The 22,519-nt window shown below is 44.7% G+C and overlaps 1 protein-coding gene across 1 annotated transcript in view; it reads left to right on the top strand.

The window, feature by feature from the left end:
• LOC310867597 (contactin-associated protein-like 2) overlaps nt 1-22,202 on the top strand; it is a gene marked incomplete at both ends in the record, with an annotated part of 231,746 nt that extends 209,544 nt beyond the window's left edge. Inside the window, 10 exons of the mRNA XM_083777712.1 lie at nt 89-259; nt 1,937-2,155; nt 3,755-3,784; nt 4,231-4,467; nt 11,932-12,168; nt 14,095-14,228; nt 15,857-15,953; nt 18,956-19,219; nt 20,115-20,186; nt 21,994-22,202. Of these exons, the coding sequence (XP_083633838.1) occupies nt 89-259; nt 1,937-2,155; nt 3,755-3,784; nt 4,231-4,467; nt 11,932-12,168; nt 14,095-14,228; nt 15,857-15,953; nt 18,956-19,219; nt 20,115-20,186; nt 21,994-22,202 (1,670 nt within the window). The remainder of the gene's footprint in view (nt 1-88; nt 260-1,936; nt 2,156-3,754; nt 3,785-4,230; nt 4,468-11,931; nt 12,169-14,094; nt 14,229-15,856; nt 15,954-18,955; nt 19,220-20,114; nt 20,187-21,993) is intronic.
• Between the last annotated feature and the right edge of the window lie 317 nt (nt 22,203-22,519).

Below are 22,519 nucleotides of genomic sequence, written 5' to 3'. Positions count from 1 at the left end.
TTTGCATTAATTGCGACCCATGATGGTCGCAATTAATTATATTATGTTCTGTTATAACAATAGGGCCTATAATGTTTTATTTCAACAGCCAACTACTGGAACTCCGCCTCCTTCACCACTCCATCCTCCTACCTGCACTTTGACACCTTCCATGGAGAAACCAGCGCCGACATCTCCTTCTACTTCAAGACCAGCGCCCCCTATGGGGTGTTCCTGGAGAACCTGGGCAACACAGACTTCATACGCCTGGAGCTGAAATGTAAGACCGAGCTCTCTCTCTCTCTCTCTCTCTCTCTCTCTCTGTTGTGGAGTTTAATCCAGCAGTGAGCCTGATGGCCACACTGTGGGATGCACGCACGCACGCACGCACGCATGCACACGCACACACACACACACACACACACACACACACAGAGTCGGGCACAGCATGAGTCAGCATTTCCATTCTCCACCTGGTGCGCAGCATGCAACAATGCCTCCTTCATGACAGAATATTATTGGAGAGTGCAATAATTTCACCCATTGTGAAACACACTTTATTCAAGTATAGTTCTCCCTGCTTAATGTTGCTAAATAAAGTGTCTGTGCGCGCGTGCAAGTGTGCGTGCGTGTGCGCGTGCGTGCATCCGTGCGTGTGATAATAGGTGCCTGGTTTACTATTATGATCTGAATTACTGTTTCTGTTCTACTGTTAGACTGATTATAGGTTCTTGGTTTACTTATGATTCATGATGACTATTTCGATGCGTTCGATGTATGTGTGGTTCTTGCTTACTGTACATCACTCTGGATTAAGAGCTATTATGCCAGATGCCTACATATTCCAATGGCCTGACTGCAGACTGGCATCATGACAGGATGTTTGTGTACGTGTGGGAGGGAGATCTTCTCTATTGAATTTATGTTCGGAGCAACATCTTGGCTTCACTGTTTATGTGCATCGGTACTAACCAGTTTATTCAGCGAGACCATGAAGTCACTGCATTAAACGAGGATGGCTTCATGGCACAGCCGCACACACACACACACACACAAACACACACACACACACACACGTGTGCGCGCTCGCACACACGCGCACATGCACGCACACGCACGCACGCAATCAATGATATATCACGATATCTGTAACTGAAAATGGAAATAATTACTATGAAAGGCAAAAATCTGGAATTTATTCCAAAATCTTACAAGATTTCTTTGTGTCCCAAACTGGCCAATTAATAAGTACATGTATCTTGCTATACAGAAACACTATATGGAGCCATTAGGGGCAAGGATGTTGAGGGTTGAAACTTGTGTCTCTCTACACACTGTCTCTCGTCGAAATTTAAAGTTAGAGTTAGTGAGCTGGTCCCTCAACGCAAGTGACAAAAACTTTTCTCTGCTGGATACAATTGGATAATGGATCAGGTCTTCCGCTAATTGGCTTGGGCATTGGCCTGGTTTATCGGAAACGTTGAGAAGACGGGTCACGGGGGCACTCCATGGAGCTCCAAAGCTGCCCGTCATGGTAAATGAACTGTGCAGAGTGGTTGGGGACTCTCTGAAAGACTTGCTGTCCGGGATCGCAAGATGGATATCGCCTTGGAGCGACTCACCACCCTGCGAGGAACTTTTACTGAGAGCGAAGATGGACACGAGAGAGGATGAATAATTGTATCTCCTCGCCCTAAAACCGGATTCATGCCACTTGAATTGTAATTAGTGTGGTCCAATTCAGACCCTGCTATATGGTGCCTTGTATCAATCCGGCCTTCTCTCTTTCAGGAGTTTGACCAAATAACTGCCCTGTTCCATTTAATTAATTTACAATTAATAGTGTTTTGTGTGTTTTCTCTGTAAAACTATACTATATTTTATTATCTCTCTCTCTCTCTCTCTCTCTCTCTCTCTCTCTCTCTCTCTCTCTCTCTCTCTCTCTCTCTCTCTCCAGCTCCAACAGTTGTGTCGTTCTCGTTCGATGTTGGAAACGGGCCCGTTGAGCTGTCCGTCATCTCGGCCACGCCCCTGAACGACGACCAATGGCATCGGGTGACGGCCGAGCGCAACGTGAAGGAGGCGGTCCTTCAGCTGGATCTGACCAATCGGGTGACTCGCCCTGCACCCCCGCACGGACACACGCGCCTAGAGCTGTTCAGTCAGCTCTATGTGGGTAAGACACGCGCACGTCGCACACGCACACACGCACGCACACACCCATGCACGTGCACACACACACACACACACACAGTTTCGTTGTCATCTTACAATAAATGCACCATGTGTGTGTGTGTGTGCACGCGCGAGTGTGCTTCGGTGTGCGTCTGTAATCCACATAACTCGAGAACCGTTCGCCACACCAACTTCAAATTTGACACATGCGCTCCACACCCCCACAGGGAGTGCAGTGCCCAGGCTTGAGTCGGATACACAGTTTTCCAGAAACACCACAAAAGGATCTGCTAAGGCTCTGCCAGTGGACCTAATGAGCCTAAGTCCCCTCACCTGTACAATGTCCAGCCTCTGCCTCAGCCAATTGATTGCCATGGCTGCCCCACACCTGCCATTTGAATACTTAACCAGTCCACGTGCTATACGTCTAACCGGGAACCCCCCCCCCCCCCCCCCATGTCAGGTAAAAAGAAGCAGCTTGGACTCCTCATGCATAGAAGAAAGCATGAGGTCAGTCCGTTGCTCTCCCCAGGTTGGCATAGGAAGTGTAGCGCCCAGGATCACATGAGATAATTGACACTGGGTGAAAAAATGCGTTGCGAAAATAAAATAATAATATTTAATAAATATTTAATACACAGTAAATGTAAATCTCTCTCTCTCTCTCTCTCTCTGCCCTTAACTACCAACATTGTGTGAATATAAAATCATAAAACAAATAAACTGTGGAGACAGCATAGTCTCCAGCGTGCGTGCCGCGCTGAATGCCACTCGGGGAAGAGATTTATTCCTTCAACTAAAAAGGACAAAGTGGAAATCATGTATTGCCTTGACTCTTGTGTTTGTGTGCTGAATGCATCTTTGACCTGTTGGCTGAGGAGTTTACGAGGATTTGCCGAGGCATGTTGCAAGAGAGAGCAACATCAAAACACTGAGGAAGGTCGCAAGGCCGAAACGTTGCTCTCGTTAAAATAAATGCTCTGAACCTATAGTGGCGGTGTGCGGGTGTCCCTTCTTTCTCCTACGTTGTATGCTTTTAAAGTAAAACAATTGATTGATACTTTTTTCCACCACTGGCTACAACAGAGGGGCTGTGGTCAAATCGTTCTTTGTCTGGAAATGGAACTATTCGTTGTTGTTACAGACAGGGCTTGGACTTGGAAAATGATGATTTCTGTTTTGTCCACATTTTGCTGCACCGCCTGCACGATAAATGTTTTATCATGTGACTGCTATCATTCCAGCCATGCTTTTTGCTTAGTTGTATAAATCGCCATGTTTTGGTTTCGTTCAATTATTTATGTTTGGAAACTCTAACTTGGTTTTATTTATCAATTTGTGTTTCCTGTCTTTGCATGTTTGTACTTAACTCTGTTGGTTGTCTTTCTTTCTTTCTTTCTTTCTTTCTTTCTTTCTTTCTTTCTTTCTTTCTTTCTTTCTTTCTTTCTTTCTTTCTTTCTTCTGTCATGCATGGGCCTGACGTCGCCTTCATCTCCTCACTGTGTGTGTGTGTGTGTGTGTCTGTGTGTGTGTGTGTGTGTGTGTGTGTGTGTGTGTGTGTGTGTGTGTGTGTGTTTGCGACGTGCGGCATGTCACACAGGAAAACCTGCCTCACTCACCTGCCATGACAGTAGGTATTATGTTGTCATCCAGTCCAGTGCTTAGTGATCCAGTCCAATGCGTAGTGATCCAGTCCAGTGTGTAGTGATCCAGTCCAGTGCGTAGTGATCCAGTCCAGTGCTTTGTGATCCAGTCCAGTGCTTAGTGGTCCAGTCCAGTGCTTAGTGATCCAGTCCAGTGCTTAGTGATCCAGTCCAGTGCTTTGTGATCCAGTCCAGTGCGTAGTGATCCAGTCCAGTGCTTAGTGATCCAGTCCAGTGCTTTGTGATCCAGTCCAGTGCTTTGTGATCCAGTCCAGTGCTTAGTGATCCAGTCCAGTGCTTAGTGATCCAGTCCATTGCTTAGTGATATCTTAGTATAGTATATCTCTCTCTCCCCCCACTCACTTCCTCTCTCCCCCCCCCCCCCCCCCCCGCTCTCTCTCTCTCTCTCCCCCCTCTCTCTCTCTCACTCTAGGTGCGGCAGGCGGCCAGCGGGGCTTCCTGGGTTGCATCCGCGCTCTGAGGCTGAACGGCGTGACCCTTGACCTGGAGGAGAGGTCGAAGGTGACGCCGGGGGTCAAGCCGGGCTGCCAGGGTCACTGCACCAGCTATGGGATGTACTGCCGCAACGGAGGGAAGTGTGTGGAGAAGTACAACGGATACGCCTGTGACTGCACGGAGACGGCCTACGACGGAGCCTTCTGCACCCGAGGTTATTTTTAACGTTATTTATTGTGACCACATAGGTCAAAGTCAAGGTACACTTTATTGTCCACAAGGGAAATTTGTCTGGGGCTTTCACCCCAGCTACAGCCACACATAAAACATCAATGACAGACAAAAATACATTACAGAGGGAGACACAACGTTACACCATTGCACACATGATGTGGATAATCTAGCCTCACACAGTTACTGCTGTTTCAGAGCCTCGTTCAACATCTTGGTTGACGCTGGTACAAATGTTTTTTTTTAAATCTGATGTACTTCCACTTTGGTTCTTTGTATCTTCTCCCACTCCCAGAGGGCAGAAGTAAAAACTCTCCATTTAAAACATGGGTAACATCACTGACGATTTGTTGAGCCTGTTTTAATGTAGCCTGCTCATAAATAGACTGAAGAGAGGGGAGTTGTCTTACCCCTATGATCTTCCCTGCAGTCTACACCAACCTGAACAATTTGGACCTCAGTTGCACTGAGAGATTACCGAACCAAACTGTGATACCAAACCTGACCAGGCTTTCAAAGACTGCTCGATAGAACACTGACATAAATCTTTGGACAACACCATGAACCCTGAGACGCCGAAGGAAGTGCATTCTTTTCTGTAGTTTACTACAGAGACTGTCGACATGTGTATTCCAAGTTAGTGAGTTGTCAACACAGATCCCCAATAATTTATATGAGGAGACCTGTGAGATGGTCGAGTCATGGATGACCACAGGCCTGTGGTCACCAATGCTCTTGGGGTCAAACACCATCTCCTGTGACTTCTTAACGTTAAGAATAAGGTGGTTGTCATCACACCACTTCTGTACCTCTAAAAAGTTCTGTACCTCTAAAAAGTAGTCGGCTAAATCTCTATCCTCATCCAGAAGGGCTAAGATGGCAGTATCATCCGAGAATTTAATGATGTAATTGTCCGGGTTGCCACTTCTACACTTATTTGTATACAGAGTAGAGAGGTCGCTAGCCTGGTGGAACCACTCCCCCTGCTGGACAACATTTGCATTCTGCCAAAAGGGTGAGTCTGGGCTCTCTCGGGCAGAGACGATGTACTCCGGACCAAATCATACCGGAGCGATATGCAGCCGTACGCGGCCGCTAGAGGCGGGATCAACGCGAGACTGGTGACATATTGAAGCTGTGCCACAGCGCAAATGTAAACACAACCTAACAGGACTACAACTCAAAATGATTATGGAGATATCAGATTTTTGTCCTGCTGCTTCCTGTTCATCGTTTCTGCTCGAGAGATCCAAGATGCAGGCAGGAGGAGGGAACTTGTGTGAACTCAATACTGCCACAATCTGGCAGAGTCAGGTTAATAGGTTGCAGTTTACTATGAAAACCTGCAAAACCTGTCAGTCAGTCCATCCGTCCGTCCGTCACGCCTTGTTGACACGCTCCATATATGGCCAATACAGAATTCATTCCATATGTTGATCTGACCTCATCCTACCTCATCAAACCCTGTAGTGTATACACTCAAGACACTGCACCCGCTGCCACCCTTAGATCTCCATATATGGAGCTGACCTGCTCTGACATTCCTTATGTTGATCCGACCTCATCAAACCCTGCATGTACTTTCAACAAGCTCGACAAGCTCCATATATGGCCAGTACAGAATTTATTCCACATGTTGATCTGACCCCCCATGCCAAAGCTTCGGTGCTCTCCCAGCAGTCCGGTTGGATGTAGCACGTGGAAGGAACCGGTACGCTTTCCCCTCGCGTTTGATTGCGATTATTTTGATTTTGGTTATCTTTTGAAAACACCTTGCCTGGACGGTATTTCATTTTTGATAGTTCAATGTTTGTTTTGTAAATGCATTGACAATGAATCAAATCAAATCAATTGTATTTGTATAGCGCATTTAAAAACGACTCTCATCGTACCAAAGTGCTTCACAGGTCAAAGAAAACAATACAATACAGTGCAATACAATACATCAGTGAAACAATAAAATAAATAAAATAAAAAATAGAAGAAAAAATAGAGAGAGAGCGGTTAAAAGGCAGTACGGAAAACGTGTCCTATGTATAAAGTGCAAGAGTAGAATTAGGGGGACTGGAAGGCTTGAGAATAGAGGAACGTTTTGAGCCTAGACTTAAAACTCTCAGTGGAGGGGGCAGATCTAACATTGAGTGGGATGCTGTTCCAAATTTTGGGGCCTGCGACAGCAAAGGCTCGGTCGCCCCTGAGCCTCTTCCTTGTCGCTGGGACATTTAGGAGTCGTCTGTCTGCTGACCTGAGGGTCCTGATGGAGGAGGAATATGAGAGGAGGTCAGAGATGTAGGATTATGTAGGATATATTTTTTTGCGGCTTACGCCTTTTATTGATTTTTTAACCCATTCTGACCTGAGATCAGATTCATACGAGGTTTCCGCCGGACACACACTGGTCCTGATGAACCCATTCTGACCTGAGATCAGATTCTAAAAATGTCAGTCGCTCTTCGATTTTTCAAAAATAGCAGACCTACAAGCTCGTATCGCGCCACTCGGTGGCGCGATATGAGCTTGTAGATCTGCTATTTTTAAATAGCTAAAGCATAACATGATGCTGACACCAAAATGGGTGCCCGGCCAGAATGGGTTAAGGGACAGATAGTAGGCTGACAGGAAACGGGAGAGAGATGGGGGGATGACATGCGGTAAAGGCCGTGTCGGGTTCGGGAGTCGAACCCGCGGCACACCGCGACTGGATCACCAGTCCGGTGCCCAGACCGTTACGCTACGGCCTGGGCCAAAGAGAAGGGTTTTGAATTGGATTCTGAACCGGACCGGCAACCAGTGGAGAGAGGCAAGGAAAGGGCTGATATGGTCTCGTCTCCTGGTGCCAGTCAGGAGTCTGGCAGCCGCGTTTTGCACCATTTGGAGACGGGATAGGGATGACTGGGAGATTCCGGTGTAGAGGGAGTTGCAGTAATCTAAACGGGATGAAATGAGTGCATGGATGACAATTTCGAGGTCGTGTGTGGAGAGAAATGGCTTAATTTTGGTGATGGAGCGGAGGTGGAAGAAACTGGTTTTGACTATGGTGTTGATTTGTTTGTCGAATTTAAAGGCGGAGTCAAAGAGCACCCCAAGGTTTTTAGCGTGGGGTTTGACAAGGGGGGCGAGGTCGCCAAGGTCATTTTTTATTTGTGTGATGGAGTCAGGTGGACCAAATAGTACTATTTCAAATTTACTGTCATTTACTTGTAGGACGTTTTGAGCCATCCAGCTTTTGATGTCGGAGAGACATTTATTTAGGTTGTTTAGTGTGGATTGATCGTTGGGTTTCAGAGGGAGATATAGTTGGGTGTCATCTACATTTGGGGACATTTACATCATAATGTGTCATTTACGTCATATTGTCTCTTTATTGTTAATGACATTTAATGTTTGTGTTGGCACCGTTTCACCATTACATCAACTAATCAACATGAGTTACACTTTAATATATTAGCGCCCCTCACTTCATACAGGTGAGATTTTTATTGGGCTTTGTTTTGGACTTTTGGAGTGTGGAATTTTAGGGTGACATTCAGCATGGCAGAACAACATAATTGTTATGTAACATTCCCCTCCTATGCGTCATGTATAAAATGGCAGCTGGATTAGGACGGGAGGATCTATCTGCATGAGTGAAGGTTTTAGTGGATGCTTTTCTCTCGCTGCATGCATCCTTCACTGAGCGGCTTTGTGCTGCTTTTAGATTGTCGGGGCTTCGAGATGAAAGGTATATTGACGAGGGAGTGATATTATGCTTACCCGCCAATTCTCCCCGACTGGGAAAAACATTACCTGAATACTGAGAGAGAGAGAGAGAGAGAGAGAGAGAGAGAGAGAGAGAGCTGTCATTTTGTGGAAGGTGCAAAGGTCCATGACGCGGCCAGAATATAATCATGTTTCCATTGATTGAATACCATATTAACAACGGCTGCAAACAACAGGGCAAAGTACAGTTGAGCAGGGAAATGCAATAATGCCTTGATGGCTTGTTTTTTCCCATTGTGGTCTTGTGCATTCAATGCATCATCGAGACATGCGATCGGTATACAAGACATACAATTAAAAAGGGGCGCGTTGCGCGCAGCCGTTAGCACTGTCGTTGCCTCACAGCTAAGGTCCAAAGGGTTCGATTTCTGCCGGGGACGCTGTGTTCTCTCTCAGTGCCCGAGGCGGGGTTTGGCGAAAGGGCCTTTCTGTGTTCTCCCCGTGGTCCCCTAGGGTAGGTACCCTCACACAAAACATGCAGTAATCCGGGTCTCTATGCTGTCTCCCCCTGGTCAGCCAGGTAAAATAGGTTGGAATAACGTGTTCCTTTTCCATGCGGTACGTCCTCCCGGGGAAACTCTCCCTTGTCAGCTGAAAAGAAGCGGCCTCCTCACTCCTCATGCATTGAAAGAAGCACGAGCTCAGTTCGGGGCTCTCCACAGGTTGGCAGAGGGAGAGAGTGTAGCGCCCCAGGGTTACAGCTTAGACAATTGGCCCTGGGTGAACAAAATTGCGGGATAAAAAAATAATACATACAATAAAATACAAATCATATAGATTCGTTAGACACACAAATATGATGTTTTGTGTTCTGTGTAGAATTCTCCCTCATCCTTTGCTTATTTAAACTTCCTCACCTCGCGTTCTTCTTCAGCATGCCTGCTGTTTTGTTTCCTTTGTATTCATATTTTGCACTCTGCTCCATTGACACACGACACGCTACTATTGTTACTATATCATTTATTCATGCTCGGCATCACAGTCCCATGTGCACGCAGCGTGTGCTGCATACATGAATGCATGGACACGCGCACACACACACACACACACACACACACACACACACACACACACACACACACACACACACACACACACACACACACACACACACACACACACACACACACACACACACACACACACACACACACACACACACACACACACACACACACACACACACACTCTCTCTCTCTCTCTCTCTCTCTCTCTCTCTCTCTCTCTCTCTCTCTCTCTCTCTCTCTCTCTCTCTCTCTCATGGCCAAAGGTGCAGGTAGGTTAGAGCTGTGCATAATTCAGGGCTCGCTGTGGGGAAAGAATACAATCCATATCCAAAGCAAGCAAAGTGGTCTAGGTTAACAAACCATAAGTGTTAACACTAACCTTCCATTACATGCATCATTATTCTCAATTATATGTGTACGTTTTGCCCGGCAGAAACATGCACTTTTTTTTTCTTTTTCCAGTAAGTTATTCATCCTTGTGTTCACTATGGTGGAACAAAGTCCCATGTGCACGCACCACACACGCAAGCGTGCTCATAACACAACACGCAGCGTGCACGCACCACACACACACACACACACACACACACACACACACACACACACACACACACTCACACGGCGTGCACACACCACGCCCTCGGCGTGCATATCTGAATCGCATGGAGTCCCACGTGCACGCACTGATGGACCACAGTGGTGGTGGAATAAAATCTGGACTTTGGCGTGTTGCTTTGCAGGGCCCGCCTGCAGAGACGACGCAAGACGCATACTAATGTTCAAGGCCCTGTAGCCCATAGCCTGCCGCCAGTGTTGATTTCGTCGACAAAAACTAAGACGAAAGATGTTCGTCGACTACCTTTTTTCACTGACGAAAACTAAATGGAAACTAAATTAAAACTATGCTATGGTGACTAAAACTAAGACTAAATATACTGACAATTTCGTCAACAAATAAAAACTAGACTAAAATGTTAGGAAGGGACTAGTGGGCAACAGATCCAGTAAGTCATTTTACACTTGGTTGCATGCTGAAAATAGCCGATCTACAAGCTCACAACGCGTTGCGACGCGCTGTGAGCTTGTAGATCGGCTATTTTCAGCAAGTGTAAAACACTCATTACGACGGCATCAAGACCCGCCAAAATACATTTTAGTCGACTAAATCAACTGTAGATTTAGTCGACTAAAATCTTATGACATTTAGTCGACTAAAACTAGACTAACACTAAGACATTCCAGGTGACTAAAATGTGACCAAAACTAAATGACGTTTCAGTCCAAAGACTATGACTAAACTAAAATATAAATTTGCTGCCAAAAACAACACTGCCTGCCGCTAAACGGCGCTATAAAGCACATTAAAAACACAAGTTCCATTGCTTAGTTTTCGAATCGACCCAGTTGTCAATCTCCAAAGAAGGACCTTTGTGTTGCGTTCTTAGCTCACGCGTGTTTCATGATTTTCTACTTTTTATGTATGTAATGTGTTGCCTTGCTTTTTGTTCTTGCTTGATGTGGGGTCGTCTCTGGATTAAGAGCGTCTTCTAAATGCCTAAATTGCAAATGCCTAAATTGTGTTCCACAGAGCACTGTGCTGAGGGGGAGGGAGAGGAAAGGTTCATGGGGGTCAGCGTTGATTTTGTCGACCTAAACAAAGGTGAAAAATGTTCGTCGACTACCTTTTTTTCACTGACGAAAACTACACGGAAACTAAATAAAAACTAAGCTATGATGACTAAAACTGAGACTAAATACACTGACAATTTCGTCAACAAATCAAAACTAGACAAAAATGATACTAGTGGACAAGAGATCCAGTATAAGTAACCGACACAAGTTCAGTCACTCCAATGTACTGCAACGGCCAGTGAGGCATCTATTTTATATAATATCTATGGTCTAGTAGCCCGCCCAATTGGTCAGCTGACTGCCACATCAGTGAATGACATGTGGGTCTACCGTCTGCAGCATATTAACCTTGAGTATATGAATGCACCGTAGAGTATATCTGACTGAACTAAAAAAAATCCCATTAGCACTAAAACCCTGGTTATGGTAGGGGAAATAGCCATATTCATAATGGGATTTTGCCAGAAAATAACACCTGGGCCTCTTTGGTGGGGACAACTACAAATAAAGGTAAGAAAGCCTTCTAGCCCGAAATTCTCCTTTAAGTAGCTTTAAGTCTTTATATACTCTCCTTCACCTCGTGCCTCGCTACGCCTCTCAGCCGTTATAAAATAGCAGATAACTTCACACCTCTGGAGGCTTATTGCTTTATTTTGCCATTGGATGTTCTTGATGTTGTTTATCGGAACGAGACGTGGAGCTGTAGTTTGTTAGAGTTATTTACAGTTGTTTATCAATACGCGAGACATTTTATGGAATAAGTCTTGGTTGTATGGAATGGAGGCGTTGTGGATTGAAGCGTTTATTGTGTTTATTATGTGGTGTGAGTTGATGTGTGACTTGATATTATACCTCTGAATGCTTTCAATCGGTACAGTATGAATGATGCACTCGTAAGCAACGAGCGAGCCCTCTAATTCTCTCTCTCTCTCACACACTGGCACTCACAACGTACACTTTCAGAAACACTCACAAAAGTTCTAAAACATGGTTTCCTGCGTGCGTGCGTGCGTGCGTGCGTGCGTGCATGCATTTTTCCCCTCATTCAGATGTCGGCGGGTTCTTCGAGGCGGGAACGCTGGTCAGGTACGACTTCCTGTCTGAGGCTACGGCGGCGGCCAATACAGACTTGAGGATGCCGGCGGTCCCGCCCCTCGGCCCGCAGGAAGTGAACCTGACCAAGGAGGAAGTGGCGTTTAGCTTCAGCACGTCCAGTACGCCCGCTGTTCTGATGTACGTCAGCTCCAACACCCTGGACTACATGGCTGTGGTTCTGACAGAGAATGGTAAGCTAAAACAGGACTACCTGGCTGTGGTACTCCTTGGCTACGGGTTTAAAACTAGAGACAGACTCAAACTATAGTCAATCAAGTGTGCTCACATAGTTTCTGACTGGCTACCTGAGTGATTATGTTTACTTTATTTTGTTGTATAATATTACTAGTATATTCCTTTCTCTTTTTTTTTGTTTTAGTTTTTTTAAACTAAAGTGTATTTTTAGAAAAGTCTCCTGTGGACAGCTGGTGAAAATTAGTACTTGTGCATGTACTGTACTAATTTTACAATTGTGCAATGTGATTGTCATGTCCATATCAAATGAATAATAATAAAAAAACACAAAAAAATAGCAGATCTACAAGCTCATAGCACAGCAGCACTCAGTGTAATGTGAAAGCATTGAATACAATTGAATGAAGTGTACTCGGATACGGATTGCTGCAATGTGAAAGCATAGAATACAGTTAAATGAAGTGTACTCTGGTGTGGAAGAATCAAGGCCAGTGTGTATCATGGCCAGCGGTAACTCATTGTAACTACAAACTCCATTTTAACCATGCTAGATTAATCAAAAACACCCGTCCTTGGCTCTGTTGACTGATATCGTCCTTCCAATGCGCAATGAGCCTGCGTTTTTCCAATTACTTTTTTCTTGTTTATTTGACTATTATATTTCTTTTAATTTCCACCCAAAAATATAGCGTTATAGTGTTCACATAAGCCCAAGTAGAGTAGATAAAATGGCCCCAAATATGTTTGAACTTGAAATATCCCTTTAAGTGCACACACGCAAGCACACGCACGCACGCACGCACACACACACACACACACACACACACACACACACACACGCTGCATAACAGATATATTATCTTCTAGTAATTACATGAACAATGTAGAGCCTTTATCTCCTTTGGGGTTCTTGCTTTTTTTGTGAAAATTGTCTTTCATCTTTTATCAACAATATTCATGTTTCCCAATAGGCCTCGTTTTCCTGCACAAACAAGCCGTTTGCTACACAGTACAGTATGCATTATGCAACGTTCATCTTTTTTGGCTTGTTGATGAAGACCATACCAATCTCAGAAAATGCCACAAAGTAGCAGTTGGATGTTGGATTGAGCTTGTAGATCTGTTATTTTGTGTCTGTGAGGTCTTTCTGACCCATTTTGAGATTTCAAGGTTGATTATCTGATTTGCCCGTGAAGCTCTCAGAAGATTCCCCTTCCATTACTTTCCCTAAAATATTAGATTCAAATCTCTGCTTGTTTCTCTTCATCTGAAACCTTTTCTAAATGTGAAAGTAGGCATAATAGGCAACTTAAAGCATCTCTGCCTGTTCGTGTACCCTTCCTCCCCCCACGGCAGTGAACTTCACACCTCCAGACAGCCCATTGTTCAAGTTAATGGCTCATTTGCTTTTCATCCACTAACTAAAGGTATAAGTAATCAAAAAGAGAATAAGGTCTGCACACTGGACTGAGCTCCAAACTCAATAATTTACTTTCTCACCACAGTGGACATGACGTTTCCAGCCTCACACCTAAAGCCTGGAATATAAACTACCATTCCAGCTCAGACACGCACCCTCTGTAGACATTTTTTTAATCTCAACTCAAGACTCACCTCTTCACTCTTGCTTTTAGTTTAGTTTCAATATCTGTATTCCTACTCTGTCCTGACTGATTTGCTGCATGTTGTGTTTTATTTTATTTTCTTATCGATCTGCACATCGGGAGCAATTAGGGGTTCAGTGTCTTGATCAAGGACACTTCGACACTAACCCGTAATAATTACGTCATTCAAGGCTGGTAGCTCTTTGTGATTCTAGTAATATTAGTGTAGAATAGAATTTTTACAAAAACGTCCACCACAAGCCAACATGGTGATGACCCCTGACCCCTATGACCTCTGTTTGACCTCTCCTTCGTCAGGGTCGTTGCAGGTGACCTATGACCTTGGAGGCCTGATGGAGCCCTTCTCTATCGCCGTGGACCAGCGTAACCACGGCAACGGACAAACGCACAGCTTCAACATGACCAGAGTCAACAGGACCATCACTATACAGGTACACGCACGCACGCACGCACGCACGCACGCACGCACGCACGCTTTGAGGCAGGATTCCAGAGAAGAAGGGAAGATATAACCTCATTGTCAGCTCTGTGTAGCAGTGGCCGGCAAACTGTGTTCTTCTGGATCGGACTAGTGAAGAAACACGGGGAAGGTTGCCGTATATTAGATCAGTCGATGGGAGGCTCTTCCCAGACAGATGTTGTGCTCTCTCTCTCTCTCTCTCTCTCTCTCTCTCTCTCTCTCTCTCTCTCTCTCTCTCTCTCACACACACAAACACACACACACACACACACACACACACACACACACACACACACACACACACCTCGGTGGGAGTAGACTCAAAATAGCAGATCCAACGTCTATAGGGAGCAGCCTTATATAACTCTATGGGAGCAGCAGCGATAGTGCTTGGTGGTCAAAGTGTCATGATTCTTGATTGTGTTACGCACACGCACACGCGGATCCCACGCACATGCAGATCCCACGTGCGAACATGGTGGCCTTTAGATTTGGTGTAGCTCCAGGGGGGTTGAGTGAGTCGGTGCTAAGCTGCTATAGTATAAGCACCTTATATATTGGCCCATATATTTCCCCAAAAGGCTGCTGGGAGTCTCTCTGTATAATAGAAGGCTTACTAACTGAGGCGCACCTGTATCCTCTAGCACCGGGGGGGGGGGGGGGGGGGTGGGGGAAGTGTAGCGCCCAGGATTACATTAGATAATTGGCACTGCGTGAAAAAACTGGGTTGCAAAATCGTGGGATAAAAATTATATAATTTGATTGAAAATGATTAAAGAAATAATCAGTTAAAGTTAATTGTTAAAGTTATTAAAGGCCACCTCCCACCGATTGTTGTCCATGATTGTTTATGTCCACAACAATGTCCTTCAACATAAATTAATGTATGTGACATTAATGATCAAGCCACATGTAGTAGCTGGTTCAGATTTGGGGGCATTGCCTTTGATAGCTGTGTTTAATTTCTAGTTAGTGTGCAGTGGAGAAACATTGCAGTGGTTTTCACTAGGGATGCGCGAGATTCGGTAGCATAATCTGAATTGGCCATAAAAATGCCATTTCTGTATCGGGACGGTCTCAAAATAATCCAGATTATTTCATCGGTTTTCACCAGCAAAACAAATAAATCAATGAAAAATGTACAAATGCACCAATGAGTTCAATATAAATGAATCAAAAGTGTGTATAGTACTCTAGTCTAGTAAAAAATAAACTTAACTTTACATTTTTCTACATTTCATTTGTGTACTCATCTCATTCAGTAGTCATTCAGTTGTGAAAACAGACACTTGGAAAAGAGCACAGGCTATTTATTGATTGATTGAATACTGTATTAACACCTTGAGGGCCCGGGCCTATTTAATCCATTAATAAAATGTGCCCATTGTCAGCAAGCGCCTCTAGGCTGTAGAGCGATGCGATCAGCTCTGAATCGGTATCGGCAGATGTGACCCTGCAGATCGGAGATCGGATATCGTTCATAATTTCATAATCGTGCACCCCTAGTTTTCACCATTGTGTCATCTGATTAATCTCTCTCTCTCTCTCTCTCTCTCTCTCTCTCTCTCTCTCTCTCTCCCCCCTATGTCTCTCTCCCAGTTGGATCATTATCCTCCAGTGGTGTATTCTCTACCAGACTCCTCAGACTCACAGTTCAACCTGATCAAGACTCTATTTCTGGGGAGAGTGGCTGCAGGTGAGTAACCTTTTCATTAGCTGTAGACAGTGGGCCTAAAGAATAACTTTCAAATCACAACCTTCAAACCCAAACAGACACGTTTCACGCACGCACGCACGCACGCACGCACGCACGCACGCATTCACTCTGAATGTGATGCCAACATTGTTACTTGTTTTATTGTGTCAGTAGTTCTGTTGTAGGTTGCATAATAGATCACTTTACACCAGTGGTTCTCAAACCTTTTCATGTCAAGGACCCCCATATTGTCACTTATCAGCCCGTGGACCCCCATTTGAAGAGATATGCCATGCAGGGACCCCCATAACAGAAGATGTTTATGGTTCTAGCAGTGATCTTCAACTATTTTCATTACAAGGACATATAGGACACTACACAGTGTACCCTGACAGGTCCATTCATACCCAAAAGGGTCCATTTGGTTCCTAGCTATGTTTCATTTCGCTGCGGAATGGGCACCCCTGGAACTCCCCAAGGACCCCTGGGGGTCCCCAGACCCCACTTAGAGAACCACTGCTTTACACGGTCATATACTGTGTGGCTGACTCGGCACAGCTTGGAGGCTGCAGCTCACTTTTAATGGTCTCCAGGTTGCTCTGGTTGAGCTTATAGGCTGCTTTTAAAACACATTGTGTTTGTATACAAGAAGTGAGCGACAGTGCGCATGCTGGAAAACAAAAAAAACTAAAACATGAGTAGACTACAGTGTTCCCGTTTTATATCATTACCGACGGTTGGATTTTATGACGGAATATTCCGCCAAAAGCAGTTAATTTGTTAAATGCAAAACTAAAATAATGTTGTCAAGGCCAGAAACTAGGGTTTTTTTGCCACTCAGTAGGCTTTCCTGCATAACTTCCTGGTTTGATGATGATGTCACGCTATAGAGCAGCTAGGCCTCTGAACACCACTGCCTTAAAGGGATTGTGACATTAAAAAAAAGGTTTTGGAATTGTTCTTATTTTTTTTAGGTTTTCTAATCTCAATTGCACCCAAAAAACATGAACTTTTAACATTCAGTAGATTTTCTGTGATCTGGGGTTTTCTGGCTCTGATTTGCTCTGATTTGCCGGCAGTAAGTGACATCACTTACTGCAAATCCCATATATGTCAATGGGATTTGCCAGCAGATGTCACTGTTTCACTGTGTTGCCTGTTTTAATTGTAGCTCAAACGTAGCTCCAAACCCCAAAGAAAACTTCAGACCACAGAAAATCCATTGAATGTTCAAAGTTCAGGTTTTTTGGGTGTAATTGAGGTCATAAAACCTAAAAGAAAAATTAAAATAAATGAAAATGAATGTCATAAAACCTTTAAGTTGGCATCTGGCTCGATGAGAAACGTTTTCCTCCACATTTCACATTGATAACCTTGTCTCCAAACCGAGACAAAAGAAAAATGCTTTTCTCTATAGAAATAAATCATGCTTTCCGGGCTCCAGTAGAAGAAAAAAAAAACAATCACTGAAGCCACTTGTCTCTCCGTTTTAGATTATGGGGTCATTATTTATAGAATGTCTGCTCCATCCATTTTAAAGCGCCTCGACACTGTTGTAGCGTTCTGCCATAAAGATGGGTCACTTGGAGACAGTTATATTACCCATCAATGTACACTTTATGGCAACGCAGGCTTTTTCTCTGTGTCTGAGAGGCGTGATAAACACTTTTATCTGTTTATCTTTAAAGCCCTCTCAGTACTGCTCCCCCCCAGGGACGTGCAGAGAGTGTTATAGAGGCAGCTGGGCTGAAATCAATTTTGGACAAAAATAGCAGATCTACAAGCTCTCAACGTGTCGCGCTGGGACGCGTTGGGAGCTTGTAGATCAGCTATTTTCGGGGCGCAACCCAGCACTCTTTAGCTAGTGGAGATGCGGTGTAATGACATTGAATTCTAAACAAATTTGTTCAACGCAAAATGCTGTGTTCAAGTTCAGGAGACTTCGGGGGGGGGAAAAAAGCAATTCTCCTGAATGCTGACTTCCGGCATGGCATGGAAAGGTGTGGAATTTGCAGTTCTTTCACCGTAGTAAATGCTGCATTCGTGGTCTGGAAAGGGCAGTTGTTTTACAGACGGGTAAAAGGGCAGGGGCTGAAGCCCCCTTTGATGTCTTGCACGTCCCTGTACCCCCTATGTGCTCTATGTTGGATCATACCTACCAGCAGTGTTGTAGTGGTACTTTTAGAAGTGGGGTCCATAAGACACGTGCTCGCACACATGCACGCGCATTTGCGTGCGCAATGTGCACCGATCTGCCTGGAATGAGCTGCATCTTTGGGTCAATTTAATAAAGGACAATGGTCTCCAACATTTCTGTTCAGGATTGTAATTGTTTTATTTAATTATTATTATTATTATTATTATTATTATTATTATTATTAATATTATTATTAATATATTTTTTGGTTCATCTCTTTTAGTTCTTGTCGTATTTGAGTGTTTTTTCTGTCTTCGGATTAATGTACTGCTCTCATTTGGATGTTGCTATATTTGTGAATGTCATTTATGTTGGTTATTGTTGTTGTATCTCGGCTACATTGCAAATGAGGGCCTGCCTCTCAACTGTACTCTGAGCTGAGATAGAGGTTATGATGATGATGATGATGATGATGATGATGATGATGATGATGATACTGTAGTTAAATAGGGCCATACTGTAGGTAGGCTATAGACAAAAATAACACAAATAAACTAAAATGTTAGGGAGGGACTAGTGGAAAATATCCAGTAGAACTAAAAGACAAGATTTTGGTTGAGCTTGGGTATGCACTCTGAAAATAGCCCATCCACGAGCTCACATTTTCAGCACGCCGCCAAGTGTAAAATCAGGCATTATGAATTAATCATACATTAAATTGCATGATATTTATAGTTGACTGAAACTAGACCAGCGCATTAAAACATTTTAGAATACTAAAATATGACTGAAACTAAATGAACTTTCCCTCTCTCTCTCTCTCTCTCTCTCTCTCTCTCTCTCTCTCTCTCTCTCTCTCTCTCAGAGACGGGCCCCGTAGACCCAGTGCTCATCGAGCGTTTCAACACTCCAGGGTTCATCGGTTGTCTTTCTCGAGTGCAGTTCAACGGAGTAGCGCCCCTCAAGTCTGCCCTGAGAGGCCCCGCAGCGCCCCTCAAGTCTTCCCCGAGAGACCGGGTAGCGACGCCCCCAGCGTCCTTCCAGGGTAAACTAGTGGAGTCAAACTGTGGGGCGTCGCCTCTCACCATCCCACCTATGTCTGCTGCCACAGACCCCTGGCACAACACAGGTACTGCAGCCCATGTGGACAACACAGATCAAAAACACATACCAAAAAATGAATAAAAATCATCAATGTATCCAGCAAAATAGTATGACATCAATGTATGAGACTGTCTGTCTGTCTGTCTGTCCGTCAGGCATGCACCCCATGATTCACACAGTGAGCTCATTTTGTTCCTCTCTCGACTCACTCCAGTGGGTTGTGGCTGAGAAATCTATATGATCTCTGTGGCTTTGATATATTGCATCCACAGATTGTTGCTCACTTCTATAGAACCTTTTTATTGATTTTATATGTTTTTATGATGTTGTTTGTTGCTTGTTTGTTTACCTCGCATGCAGTGCGAGGTAGTGCCATGACCTGCCATGACCTGATGAAGATCAAATAGATCGAAACGTTGTCAGTATTTAAATAAATAACGTCTTGCTTACCTGTGGTGTGCGGGCTCCATCCAATCTACTCGCATGCAGTGCTCCCATGAAACATTTAATGCCAGAAGATGAGAGGCGAGTGAGAGGCAGGTTAGTTTTTGGAAATAATGATTTAAACTTGAACTTTCTATAGCTGCGGAAGGTCTCTGACCATTGATCAGAATTGTCGCTTCGTCCCGTTTGTACCGCGGCAGGTCGCGCCGTGCCCGTTTGCGCAATTGTCGTCTTTGCATTGACTTTGTAATAGTTTGTATGTGATCGCGCCGCTCTAACCATCCAAGTCTGAACGCACCTTTAGTCCGACGTGCCAATAATCCGACATTACTAACCCTCTCCTAACCTAAACGTACAGTATAACGCACACGGAAGCCACGGGTGAGTCTTAAGTTAACCGGCCACGTTTAACGGACTATTCTTGGTACATCGTGACTCATGTATGCTTGGCGGCCGCCTCCTCTCTGTGTGTCTAGATGCAGAGTTCCCCTTCAATGAGGAGAGAGTGATTCCGGGCGGCGTCAACAGGAACTCTGCAATCATTGGAGGTACAGTGTGCTTATTATACATGTAATATAATAGTTTTTTTTTCTTTTTACTTGTATAGCACATTTATACATAATTATGTAAATAGTTACAACAATCAAGGAAAGTGGAAGAAAATAACACAATTACCTTTTGACCAGGTTTAGAAGTTACTTACGTATTTTTCTAGTTGTGGGATGTATGCTGTCCGATTATACACACTGACAATTTTCTATTTTATTTTTATTAAATGAATAATTATAAAGATTATGACTTCATGAATAGGGCGTCCTGAGAATTCCATGCTATAAGGCTTTCTTACCTTTATTTGTAGTTGTTACGTCCCCAACAAAGGATATATAAAAAAATAAAAAATAAATTAAGTGATGGAAATATGCGAATTAGCATAACACCCCATAGCCCCATTCAATTCAATGCAATTCAATGCAATTCATTGAGGGCTTAAGGTAGGGGAAATTGCCAATAATGCGCTTTTGCACAAAATAACACCTGGACCTCTTTGGTGGAGACGTAACAACTACAAATAAAGGTAAGAAAGCCTTCTAGTATGGAATTCTCCTTTAAGGCCGCCCCTGAGTGGTTCTCAAACCTTTTCATTTCAAGGACCCCCATAACTCTGAGAGTGTACAGATGGAACAAAATGGACCCATAATTCCAGAGCTACACACATTTGTGTTGCGCGGGTCAGGGTTTTTCATGACCCGCATGTGATAATAATCTGACTCAGCCCAGCCCGCCCCGCAGCACCACATCCATTTTCACAACTCAACCTGGCCCCGCAACCCGTCATCATTACATGGCAGATTGAGAGTAGACAGAGTGGTTGAAGGGAGAGAAGAAAGACTCACCCCGTGCGTCGCAGACATAGCCTGCAGTATAACAACAGGACTGTCACTGCACAGACGCTGAAAGAAAACGCCACTAAAGAGAGAAAAACGATTCGAAAACGTTAGTGTTGTCCAACATACACTCCACACCCGTGTGCGCAAACAAACACACACACGCATGCACACACACAGTGTGCTGGTGGTTATAAAATATTTCACTTACTCTGGAGAGAGTCAGAAGACTCAGAACACAAGAGGCAGGATGGGGTCCAACCATTATGGCTACTGATGACTTAAGTAGACATGAAACACAACTCACCACGCACAGGGAAAAGGTAAAAAAAAAGCTTTAGAAGTTCTAAACCTTTTTATGTTCTAAATTAGAACAGTCTGTCCGTTCGTGCCTGCGGGGTGTGCTCATGCACGTGCGTTGGGAGCGTGTGTGGCTGTGAGTTGTTTGGGGATTGAGATATCAACCAGCACAGCAACACAAGTACACAACAATCCGGTAGGCTGCGCAAATTTCCTCCCAAGGACTCGTGGCAACAATAATCATTTGCAAAAAATCACAGTATACATTATTTAACCCGCCCCAACCCGCCCCGCCAGTAAAGTTAAAATATCTTGACTCTACTCAGCCCGCCCTGCGGGTAACCCGCGGGACCTGTGGGTTACAGGTCGGCCCGCGCAATACTTAACTCACTCAAGGACAAACTTTGAGACCCACTGGTGTGGCAGACTGTTTCCAGTTGAGCCAACATCCACAATAGCAGCTCTGTTTCACCAGCATGGAACAGCTAGCCCTTCATTATTATCATTTGGTACTTCCCTACCAGGAAGTAGGGAAGTGGCCCAAGTTCTTTCCAAAATGGCGTGCATGCAAAAGTATTTTGCCAAAAGACCATACTTTTCCCGCCCCCCCACCCCTGTCACGCTTTGCATACATACTTATGTTCGGCTTCCATGTCTCGTTCCTCTGCAGGCATCATCGCCGTGGTGATCTTCACCATCCTGTGCACTCTGGTGTTCCTGATTCGCTACATGTTCCGCCACAAAGGCACCTACCACACCAATGAGAACAAGGCCAGGGGAGGAGGAGGAGACTCGCAAGGGGAGTCTGCCGACACGGCCATCATCGGCACCGACAACCCAGACACGCTCAACGAGTCAAAGAAAGAGTGGTTCATCTAATTGAACAACCCAAAATGAATCAAAGAAAGAGTGGGTCATTTATAGCCTGGGTTCCAGCCTGATTCGCTGCGTTCCGCGGATCTGAAAATGTCACTGCGCTATTTAGTCTGGACAGTCTCCTGTTCTCCACAGGTAGGCGGGACATATAGGTTGAAATGGAACCGTGGCTTCTGATTGGTCTGGGTTGAGGACAAACACCAGTTTGACGTTGTATCAATGCGCACTGCGCAGCTACTGCAGCTGTTGTCCTGCGACGTCCCCTTATCATTCACTAAACTCACCCCACACAGCTACTGCTGTTGTCCTGCGACATCCCC

The sequence above is a fragment of the Protomyctophum parallelum genome, assembly GCF_964188405.1.
Source record: "Protomyctophum parallelum genome assembly, chromosome: 12".
NCBI lineage: Eukaryota > Metazoa > Chordata > Actinopteri > Myctophiformes > Myctophidae > Protomyctophum > Protomyctophum parallelum.
The sequence above is the reverse complement of the archived record's forward strand: the minus strand, read 5'-3'. Positions and strand labels throughout refer to the sequence as shown.